The 12,853-nt window shown below is 31.4% G+C and overlaps 1 protein-coding gene across 2 annotated transcripts in view; it reads right to left on the reverse strand.

Annotated features, from left to right (window-relative positions):
• Positions 1–12,853, reverse strand: part of RPS6KA6 (ribosomal protein S6 kinase A6) — a 121,547-nt gene that overhangs the window by 29,564 nt on the left and 79,130 nt on the right. For both annotated transcript variants that reach the window (XM_021706162.1, XM_008072513.2), the window contains 5 exons: positions 12,392–12,481; positions 11,887–12,045; positions 9,532–9,693; positions 5,392–5,468; positions 2,476–2,593 (listed from right to left, as the gene is read on the reverse strand). In XM_021706162.1, the coding sequence (XP_021561837.1) occupies positions 2,476–2,593; positions 5,392–5,468; positions 9,532–9,693; positions 11,887–12,045; positions 12,392–12,481 (606 nt within the window). The remainder of the gene's footprint in view (positions 1–2,475; positions 2,594–5,391; positions 5,469–9,531; positions 9,694–11,886; positions 12,046–12,391; positions 12,482–12,853) is intronic.

The following is a 12,853-nucleotide window of genomic DNA, read 5'->3' on the forward strand; positions in this document are numbered from 1 at the left end:
GGTTCTCGCCAAGTTGCCCAGGCGGGTCTCGAACCCACGGGCTCAGGCAATCCACTCACCTCAGCCTCCCAAAGCATGGTATTACAGGCTGAGCCACCGAGCCCAGCTGATCAATGTATTTTCTGAAGCACAAATTGGATGACTAGAAAATACATGTTTAATAAAGAATGCTATAAGTTTTGATCACTTGACATAGGGAAATATAACACATTATAAATAATCCAAATTGCATGGAAACATAATTTTGGAATCAGAGGTACCACAGAAAAATTCAGTCCCTTCTTTTTATAAATGAGAAAATTGAGACAGCCAGTTAGTGAAAGGTCAAGATTAGCCCACAGTGTTACTGGTTTCCAATCAGACATCCCTTCTACTATATCACACAGTATACTTTTGCTAGTGTTAAAATCCAAACACAATTCCTTCTATTTTTTTCTAATGTTTAAAAAGTAATGACAAATCCCTGATTTATTTTTTCCAACAATAATCAGAATATTAGACTCATTCTTCAATATATTCTATAGATTGGCTAGTGATATTGAGATAATTAGATTTCGTCATTAGCACATATTAACTATAAGCAATTACTTTTGTCTTAAGATTTATTCTACTTCAAATTGTAGCTTAAAATATTCAAGACAGCCTTAACAATGGGACAAAAAATATTTGTCAACTATATATCTGACAAAGGTCTAACATCCAGAATCTACAAGGAACTCAATCATGCCAAAAAGAAAAAAATAAATAGCCCTAATAAAAAGTAAGCAAAAGATATGAATAGACACTTCTCAAAGGAAGACATATGAGTCGCCAGTAGATACATGCAAAAAATGCTCAGCCTCACTGATCATCAGAGAAATGCAAATTAAAACCACACTGAGATACCACCTAACTCAGTCAGGTTGGTCATCATCAATAACTCAAAAACAACAGATGCTGGAGAGTATGCAGGGAAAAGGGAGTGCTTCTACACTGTTGGTGGGAATGTAAACTACTAGTACAAGCTCTATGGAAAACAGTGTGATGATTCCTAAAAGATCTAAAAATTGACTTTCCATACGACCCAACAATGCCCTTTCTGGGAATATACTTGGAGGAACTCAAATCATTCTACAAAAAAGTGACCTATACAAATGTTTCTTTCAGCAAAAACATGAAATCAACCATGCTGCCCATTGAAAGTGGAATGGATTTAAAAAAATGTGGTACATACACACAATGGAATATTACACAGCCATAAAGGACAAAATTATGGACTTTGCAGCAACTTGGATGGATTTAGAGTCTATAATAATCAATGATATATCACAGAAACAAAGAACTGAATGCTATATGTTGTCACTGATAAATGGACCCTGGACACACTGTAATATTATAAGAAAGAGATTGGTAGTAGTGGGAAACTGTTGGGGGAGGGGAAGGGGCACACAACATACATAAGTGTACCTGATCTCAAACCAGGCAAAGCAGGGACCAAAGGGAAGCTCAAACTTTACCTGTAAAATAACTGTTTGTATACTCAATCCTAAATTGTACTCCATATCATTAAAATAAAATAAGATAAAGTAAATAAATAAAGATTTAAGACTCTATAAGCCACATTGTGACAACCTGTGGGTTTTCAATTTAAAATTTAAAAATTATAAGTGAAAGAAATTGTATTCAAATCTTGACTGATTATTTTTTTTCCTAATTAAATACGGTCAGTTACTCTAAAACTATACTAATATGGCAGCCACTAGCCACATGTGGCTATTGAGCATTTAAATGTGTGTAGTCAACATTCACATGAGCTATAAATACAAAATATACATCATGTATTTATGAAAAAAGGTAAAACACTCAGTAATATTTTTATATTGATTAGATGTTGAAGTGATAATATTTTCGATATAGTGGGTTACATAATATTACTAAAATTCATTTTACTTTTTAAAAGCTTTAAAATGTGTATACTAGAAACTTTAGAAGTATATATCTGGCTTGCATCATATTTATATTGGAGTGTTCTAAGCTACAAATAATAAATGTCTAGGTGCTACTAATAAATAGTCCATATATTCTCTAAGTAAAAGTTAGCATTATAAAAATTGCCTACATAATCAATAGTAAATTTCTGTGCTAAAGAAAAAAATGATATAAAAATATACTAAAACTAGAAATAAACTTTAGTTGGTTTTACATATGGATTGTTTACTAAATTTACATTTTTTGTTTTGGGTAATACAAAAACTAGTTTATGTTCTCTGCACACATATAAACTGTTAAGAAAGGAAGGTGGCCCAGCAGCACAGTAAAAACCGAAGTCAGCCTTTGCCTTTTTCAATCAATACATAGATGTGAGTTGACTTAATTAAAAACAAATACTGACACATGACATCATCATATACTCTGCAAATAGACACTAGACAATAACTTAAAAATTTTAGCAATTTAACATGAATGCAACAAACACGACATATTTATAATTTATACCTTTGCTCCATCTGAAATATTGTCCCAGTTTCCACCACTCAAAGAGAACTTCCCATTGCCTATACGCAGTAGTATCTCTTCAGGAGTATCATTGGGGCCATTAGCAAATGGAGTATAGCTATTAAAAAAATAGATGTTAATAGACATTTCATAACAATGAATATCAGACTACATGCAAATATTTACTTCAGCAAATTAATATCATTTAAAATGTATATTCACTGTTAGTATCAAATTTCATATTTCAAACAGTGAATTTAATCCTACTCAATTATAAAATAAAATAGTAAATAATAAATAATTAATAAAATAGAGCACCTTGCCAGCATTTGATTTTAATCAATGTAAAATAAAATAAAGGTAGCTTTTCATGTAACGCTACAGTCTTAAAGCCAGATCACAATAAAAAACAGAAATTTTATATTATCTCAGGTATGTTAGCAAACAAATACACCCACTATGAAGAAAGTGTTAATTTTTGTATGTTCATAATGTGTTTATTGTATTGGCTTAATTTACTCATTAGTATTTATCATTATCAGTGGAAACAGGTTAACAATATTTTTAATTCATTTTTATGAAAATTTGGTTAATTAAATGTTTACATTGGCCAGGCACAGTAGCTCACACCTGTAATCCCAGCACTTTGGGAGGCTGAGGTGGAAGGATTGTTTGATCCCAGGAGTTCAAGATCAGCCTTGGGAACACAGTGAGACCTTGTCTCTAGAAAAAAAATTAAAACTAAAAAAAATTAGCCTGCCATGGTGGTGCACGCCTGTAGTCCCACTTACTCAGGAGGCTGAGGTGGAGGATCTCCTGAATCCAGGAGGTTGAGGCTGTGATGAGCCATGATCCTGCCACTGTGCCACTGTATTCTAGCCTAGGCAACACAGTGAGACACTGACTTAAATAAATAAATATATATATATATATACATATATATATATACACACACACACACACAATATACATATATATGTATATACACACAATATACATATATATGTATATACACACAATATACATATATATGTATATACATATATATGTATATACACACAATATACATATATATGTATATACATATATATATACAATATATACATATATACAAAATATACATATATACAATATACATATTGTGTATATATATATATACACACACAATTAAAACTGCATAGCCATTAAAATTATTATTTACATCATGGATGGGAAGATAAATACATGAGGTTAAAGATGTTTTTAAAAATTAATTATAGAATGAAAAAAGGTGATCTTTTTCTTCCATTTTAAAAGATGGAACTGAAATTGCTATTCAGATTTGGGAATGGGAAAACTGATTAATGGTTAAAAGTATGAGGAAGATATTTTAATGTGTCAATGTCTTAATTTTCTTATGTAACAATTAAGGGAAAGTAACACTAAATACATGCACACATAATCACTTTTTGTTTAGTCATAAAGTAAATATTTGAAAGCAGTAAGTTAGCAATAATGTCCCATGGTTTGGAACTAATAATCTTAATTACATTTGATGTGCAAAATTTAACTACCTATAACTTCAGCATTTGCTGTGGTCTATAAACAAAAATTATACATAAGTTTGTACTATTTAAAAGTATACAAAATACACTGAATTATGTAACTATAACCAAACCAATAAACTATTTAGAGTAACCATTTTGTAACATATTTATAAAACTCTTGATATATCAATATATTTAAATAATACTAAATGCACTCTTTAAAATGTCATACCTAAGCATATTATTATTACTTGCGAAACTTGGCTTTTTCTTTTCACAACTTTCTTAGAATAATTTCTAGTCGTAAGTTTTCAGTTCTAATCAGAAGTGCTACTGATTATTAAAAGTAAAATAACACTTGCATTATTTGTAAATTATCAACATTAGCATAGTCCAAATGTTATTATATATATTTTGAGCTTTTCTTTATTCTTTTAAGGGAAGGCAGGTGTCTTTCTGCAGTTTAATATTGTTACTACTTAAATTTGTATAATCTTACTAAATGTCTATTGCCAAAGAGAGCCAGGAGTCAAGCAATTTTATAAACATCAACTCAATATCAACAAGTTCAGTGGGTAGATTCCTGGAGAAACATGCAATTATTATTATTTTTTTTTTTTTGAAGTTAAAGGACATTTTATTTACTGACAGATTAAAAACTGTAACTCCAGGTGGCGCAAAATGCACCACTGAACCCAATTACAAAGAACAGGTGTTAACACACAATGTTTAAGCAATGCTACACTTATTTTTGGCAAAGTGCTGTATTGTTCAGTCTGTGTACAAAACTGACCATCTAGGAACCAATCAGTATAAAAATTTCTATAAAAACAGAAAAAAATTTAGACAGTGGCTCAAGAAAACAAGCTGCCATTTATGCATAGATTGATGTACAGTATATAACCTAACCAGATGTCCCTTTTGAGTTTTCAAGTTGATGAAAATAAATTGTGTCCAGAAACACATGAGGAAGGCACATAGTACAGTCTACAATACTCTTCAGTCTCCATTACTCACGTCCTGTCCTTGAAAAGCAAATGAGTTTACAATTTTACTTGAGAAAAAAACAAAGCCACTTTTTTTTTAATAACACACACACTTATTAATTAAAGTTAAAAACCTCTGGAGGAAAACACAATCAAAAAGCAATCAAAAGCACTCATATGATAGAGAAAACATTTTCAAGAAGTAATGCACCCAACATAAAAAATACAAAATGTATTTAATTTTAAAAGTTTTATTTCCAATTGAAAAGTGCCTCTTAATTACTATTATCTTAACAGTGCCTCATTATATACTTTACTTTGCTTTTTTAATTGTATAAATAAGATGTGTAGTATTTTGTAATGCTTTTAAGTATGAAACACTTTTGATTATATAAGTTTCTTACCCAGCCAACATTGTGTAAAAAAGGACTCCTAAACTCCAAATATCACAAGCAGCATCATATCCCTGTTGCATAAGAACCTAAAAAAGAAATACTGATTATGTGGTGCTACTCAGTATAAACTCAATTTTCTCATCAAAAATAAGTTGTTTTGCTTCTAATAATCTTACAAATGTTCATAATATAAAATATTAAGTCATTTTCTTAACAACGTTAAAGCTAAAGTCTTCTGCAATTACCAAGCACTGAAAATAAGGGTATTAGTGTGGTGATTTCTGAAAGAACTAGAAATTGACCTTCCATATGATCCAGAAATCTCCCTACTGGAAATATACCCAGAGGAACTCAAATCATTTTACCAAAAAGAAACCTGCACAGGCATGTTTGTTGCAGCTCTATTCACAATAGCAAAAACATGGAATCAACCATGCTGCCCACTGAAACTGAACTGGATTTTTAAAAAGTGCTATATATACACAATGAAATATTATGCAGCCATAAAGGAAAAACAAATGGATTTAACAGCAATTTGGATGGATTTAGAATCTATCCTACTCAGTGATCTATCACAGAAACAAAGAAGAGAGTACAGTATGTTCTCACTCATAAGTGGACCTTGAACAATTATCATAATACTATAAAAAAGGAATTGGCAGTAGTGGGAAACTGCTGGGGAGGTGAGATTGTCAGTTGAGGGAAACTGCCAGGGGAGGGAAGGGTACATCTCATCAACAAGGGCACCTGCAAAATGAACATTTGTATATCTAACAGTGAATGGTACCCCACATCTTTAAAATAAAAAATCAAAATAAATAAAATAAAATAAAAATAAAATAAGGGTATTATTATAAGGTGATTAAGTAACATGAGTCATACCAAAGAATAACCTTGTAAGATGCATCTGCAAATTCTATGATCTTTCATACCTCTTTTTAGGAAACCACATAGAGATACACAGACATGTAAACTTAAGATTAACATATAGAGAGAGTTTAGTGTACTCTACACATAGTACTAAGGTTTTTAATTCTTATACAGACTCTATGAGGTAGATATTATTATTCCAAGTTTGAAGATGAGGACACTGAGGTGAGCATTAAGTAGCTTGCACAACACCACAAAAAAAGTAAGCAGTAGAACACACATTCTTTCTCTAGAGCCTGTGCTTTTAATATTTATGCTAACTGCTTCCTTACTACACAAGAGATGGTAAGATAATATATGGTCTTACAAAATCAAAACAAATGTATGTTTTACATACAAGGCTGATGTCTTGAAAAGAGCAGTATATTTCTGGACCACATGCAAACATTTGATAAATTCTGAATGGCTTCATTAACATTTCAAACAATCATTTAGGTAGCTAATTTTTGCTCCTGGGGGCAGTGTTAATAAAAATCAAATAATATATTTATTATATATTCATGTGAGATTTCGCTGGTGAAGTTAATAAAGTTTGTTAGAAAAATAAAGAGATGAAATTAGGTCATTTTTTTTTTAATTTAGAAAAAACAAGTCCACTGCTTAAGCCTCTAGGCCTATAAACAAAATAGAAACATTATTAATACATTAACACTGGGGATTGCATAACCACCAGCCTAGGCTTTTCATCTATAAAAGGCTAAAAACATGAATGTTCGGCTTTGACAATTGCCAGATATGAATAGTATGTAACTAAGTTAACATACAAGCTATGCTATTTTTTTCTCATCAAAGTATATTTATAAGAACACACATATGTGCAAAATTGAGATGTTAAAGAGGATATAAAATGTATATAACTGGCTTTTGTAAATAATACAAGTAAGGACTACAAAGGCCCTAATAAATAACAATGTACAGCTAAACCACTCACATCTCAGTAGATATAAGTTGGCATACTCTAGTAAAACATAAATCTCTATTGCTTTTATTCCTCCATCTCTTTACTTTCCCAATCACCTCTTACAGTTCTGGACATCACCACGTTTTCCCTAGTTCCCTTACAAAGCTTCCAAGGTTATCAAATGCACAACCAAGGTTGAGGGCCACTGCTTAGGAACTGGTTATTGGGCAAACATCTTATCACAAAAAGTCTACAAAGCAAGGATTCTGCCTAGTCTTCAATATCAATATCTTAAGGCCAGATTTAGTAAATTTTAAAATGATAAATTTTCATTATTAGGAAGTTGTTTTCTACATTTCTATTATTATTAGAAATATTTTTTCTAGTACATACTTTAAAATACAGAGTGATCGATACTATTTTTTTTCTTTATTTGATTATAAAGATTTGGGATACAAGTCAGGATTAGGTACATAAGCAGTCCACGTGTAGGTGAAGTTTGGGCCTTCAACTGGGCCTTACTTCCCCTGGTTAGGAATCAGGTACCCTTAGTGATGTTACGGTCCTCTCCTCCTCCCCTGGCAGTGTCCCACTACTGCCAATCCTTCTCTTGTAGTATTGTAATAAACGTTCAGGACCCACTTATGAGTGAGAACATGTGGTGGCATTCAGTTCTTTGTTTCTGTGAAAGATCACTGTCTTTAAATCCATTCAATTTGCTGCAAAGTTCATAATTTTGTCCTTCTTTATGGCTGCTTAATACTCCATCATGTATATGTACCACATTTTTTTATATAGTTCACTTTCAATGGGCAGCAGGTTTGGTTCCATGTTTTTGCTATACTGAATAGGACTAAAATAAACATGCATGTGCAAGTATCTTTTTTGTAAAATGATTTGAGTTCCTCTGGGTATATTCCTAGGAGAGGGATTGCTAAGTTGTATGGAAGGTCAGTTTCTAGTTATTTTAAAAATCACTACACTGTTTTCCATAGAAGTTGAACTAATTTGTACTACCATCACTTCTTACAGTTCTGGACATCACCACGTTTTCCCTGGTTCCCTTAGAAAGCTTCCGAGGTTATCAAATGCACAACCAAGGTTAAGGGCCACTGCTTAGGAACTGGGTAGATGAGGGTTAATCAGCAAGTTAGCTAGAGGTGTTTTATATTCCTATAACCCTCTTAGTTATGAGAAAGACAGAGTTGTACAGGAGGTGTAGAAGTGTTCCCTTTTCTCTGTACCCTAGCCAACTAGACTGATTGATATCAAAATACAAATGACTTAATGTTTATATGTCTGATGTGAATATTACCCTGAAAGGGCTAGTATTTGATATAAAAATAAAATCATAAAATATGTACAGAAAATAGAAATCTATCTTCAAATTATTTTACTCAGCTTCTCTTCTGATATGGTAAATTCATGTTTTTTCAAACCTGAAGAGTTTAAGGTATTTTGATTTGCATTTAACATGTGATAATTTATATCAGTGAGTACCATCTATAACATATAAGGATAGTTCCTGATTTACAAACAAAACTTATAAAGAATTTGCATGGTCAATGCCATCCCTTTATTAATTTTTCACCAACCTTACTGTCAATGCTGTGGGAGTTGCTAATGTCAAAGTTCCCATTCCCATGGTCAGAACTGACTGCTTCAGCTTCCCAAATATGAAATCTGTAACCTCTGAGTCTCCCCAGTATGATCCTCCCTTATTCTTTCCTCTAAGATCTGTGGATAATGTTAATTTTCCAAGAAAAATACTCAGTTCTTATAAAAACATCTGTGAGGGTTTTTCTCCAGAAGTTAGAAGATCCTAAAGACAACTGGAGATGGCACTGTCCTTATATGTTATTTACATTGCTAACTGGTATCAATTATCTCATGTTCAGTACAAACTAAAATATCTTAAAATCTATCCTGGCTTTGTTACTAAGAGAATGCTAGGTCTTGAATAAATTATTTAAATATGATGAGCCACAGTTTCCTCATTTATAATATGTAATAATTTAAAGTTGTGGCTATCTTTATCCTAGTCCCCAGCTCTAAAATGGTATGATTCCGACAATAGTATATAACCCAGCAGAATAGACTAGTCTGATTATTACATTCATATTGGTTTTAGATGCTAGTTCCCAGTCTGAATATTTATATGGGGGGTTATCAATATTCACTTATTTAAAGAACTTTATATTTGGGAAAGGACAAGACAACTAAGTTTTAACCTGCCCACCATAACATATACATGACATCATTCACATTTAACTAAAGGAAAACAATGAAAAGCAAATATTTAAGTTTTTAAAGAATACCTCAGGTGCTACAAAGTTTGCAGTGTAGCATGGAGTTAAGAGAAGTCCATTTTCTCCTCGAAGTTGTTTTGCGAACCCAAAATCACAGATTCTAATTGAATCTGCCTTGGCTGATTCATCCATGTATAAAATATTACTAGGTTTAAGATCACGATGAACAACCTTGACCATGAAAGAAATTAAGGTGAAATTTCTATTATTAACAAGATACCTGAGAAATAAAATATTTTAATATATTTCTGGAGAAAAATTAACAATTAAAAAATTTTGAAAATGATATTTTATCCAATCTTAATAGACTAAAATATACACAGGAAATTAACTTTATCAAATTGATGCTCAATTTCTATTTGTTGATCACCTCCACTCTCAAAATAGTCACACTCAATTCTCAGTTCCAATTTTAAATGCAATGGCCTAAAGACGCTGTCCAACATCCCCATCACTGCAATAAACAAATATAAAACCTGGATATAATACAAAAATCAACTCTCTGAAGGTACTGGACAATGGACAGAAGTACACAGACTCTGGTGAGGAGAACACACTTGGTTGGAGGAGGGAATGCAGGTAAACTATACAAGTAGATTCCCTTATCTGTGGCTTTTATGGGGTTAAGCTCAGTCCTTATGGTATACAGTGGTGATAAAGACACGTGGAAAAACACAGTTTTTTTGGCCTAGAAGATCAGACAAAAGAAGCTGGAAAACTGTAAATTCTGGAGTTGGGTAATATAAAAGAAAGAGTCGTAACTGATTCCTGAATCAAAAATGTGTGGAAGAGGGTCGAAGCAATTAATATAAAGACAATATGACCAAAGACCAAAGCTGTTGCCCCCAGAACAGAGTTTTCAGTTCAAGCCTATCCAAGAAATCTTCCCACTTAAACAAACAAAAAACAGTATCATCCATTAAAAAAAATAGAATACAAACATCTCTAAGCCCTAATATCATAATATTCAGAATACAATCCAAATTATCTGATATGCAAAGAACACCCCCCAAAAACAAGACACAGACTCAAGAAAAAGGAAATTCAATATATTCTGACTCCAAGATGAACCACGTTGGAACTAACAGACAAGGATTTTAAAGAGGTTATTTTATCTATCCTCAACAAAGCTAAAGTAAAAAAAAAGAAACAAGCTTTTAATGCACTAAACTCCAGGGGAAAAATGCAAAATCTCAGTAGAAAAACAGAAAAAAAATGAAGAACCAATGAAATGTAGAACTGGAAAAAATTCTGAAATTTCCTTTGTGATGATTTTCCTACTATGGCGTTCCACTTCATTTAATCTAGCCTTACCTGTAATCAGAGTTCATTACACTGAAAGGTCTTTAAAAACAAAAACCAAAGTCTTACTCATGTTTAAATCTGCAACACCTTTTACAATGCCTGGCATGTAGAAACGCTGAATATGTGTCCATTATTAATTTAGTTAATTGATGTGCGAATCTGAAGGCTTATAAAAGAATACATTAAAGAGGAGAAGCTTATCATTCTCCTCTTCTCAAAAGTTCTGGTCATGCTTCACATTATAAAGTGATAAAGACAATCAAGGAATTAAACTGTAATAGAATTATTTATTTAGCACTATACATTTCAAAATACTGAAAATATACTCTATTAAACCACACACAAATTGAGTACTAGCATATTTTTATTAATCAATAGGGCCCGTGTAGAATTTTTACTGTGTTAATTCTGAATTGTCATTTTTAAATTGTTTGTTATTAAGTTGGTACATATCCACTATTACAGCTGATTCAAACTTAAAATTTTAAATTATTTGCTACTTTGTTTCTTTGTACAGCTATAAGTAATAAAAGTTGACATTATGAGAGGAGTCAGGGTAAAATAGCAAGTCTGCTCCTTCACCACAAAATTTAATATAGTAATACTGCAAATGCTTAGAATACAAATTTCTAACTGTATTTACATGAGAAGTTGACAAGTGTCAAGATATATGATCCTTTCATTGCCAGAACATTATATGGTATGCATAGTATATTTGAATAATATTCACCATATGTCTTTTGGTAATTCTTTTATGTTTCACTTAAGCATGATTAGGTTTAATAATTACAAAGTTAAGGTTAGGTACATTTATATAATTCACACCATTTTTAAAACTACTATGCTATTAAATCAGGGCCACCAGGCAGAGAGTAGAAAATTAATAAAGCATTATCCAGTTTTCCAAATCCATAACCTTCACTACATTATGAGTTTCATTAAGGTATCATTTATTAAACATATGGGAAAAAAGCAATTCATTTTAGGTGGTATCATCTCCTACATATAATTTTGTAATATAGGTCCCAAAATTAAAGGGAAAATGCAACTACAACTTACTCCTTGACAATGAAGATAGTCAACTGTCTTAATTATTACATAGAGTACATCACTAGCCTCTCGTTCTGAGAAACATTTTTGTTTGAGAATACGGTCAAGTAGCTCTCCTCCTTTCATCAAATCTGTAACAAGGTATACGTATCTACCATCATCAAAGACCTAAAAAAAAAAAAGAGTGCTGTTATAAAACATTACTATTTACAGTTACAATTCTAAAATGTTTTAAATGATATTTACTTTTTAAAAAAATAACTTCTTGTATTAAAAGAAAAACATTATTCCTTTTATTTATTTATTCCTCTCTTTTGATATTATATAAGAGGAGTAGGGGCATCTAATACATAGGAAAAAAGAATTGAAGTGGCAATTTAAAGGTCTTGAGATTTTGTCGTATGGAATTAAATATACCAAAAGCATAAAAAGTTTCAATAACAAAAATAAAGCTCCATGTCATAACTTCATTAGCTCAGTTGATACCTGGATTCCGGGATTTAAAAATACCTACATCTTTTAAAGTAATAATGTTGGGGTGTTGTCCATAGCGCATCAAAATTTCAATCTCTTCTGAGGGGTCTCGTTTACTTTTGTCAATGATCTAAGAAATAAGATGAGAAAAATCTCAGAGGAAAGCAAATTATTTTCTTTGTCTAAAAATAAAAGAAACATTTTTGATGTGGTTATATTTTTAAACAAATACTTAAAACTCAAGAACAATGCTTATCTCATATTATCTTAACATTTAAAAATTTCCTATAACTAAAATGTAACAAAAAAATTCAAAGCACTTTAACATTATATCCCATTTTACTGAAACTATACTAAATGACAACTTGATCCAAATGTGATTGCAATTGTCACAATTATTCCATCTTAACATACTATATTCAAATAAAACTATTTGAATGCAAAAAAATTCTTGAAATACACTGTTTCTCAAAAATACAGACTTGAAAAGAAATCAAAATTA

This window comes from Carlito syrichta, unplaced genomic scaffold, assembly GCF_000164805.1.
Source record: "Carlito syrichta isolate Samal-C Ts95f unplaced genomic scaffold, Tarsius_syrichta-2.0.1 Scaffold315303, whole genome shotgun sequence".
Lineage (NCBI taxonomy): Eukaryota > Metazoa > Chordata > Mammalia > Primates > Tarsiidae > Carlito > Carlito syrichta.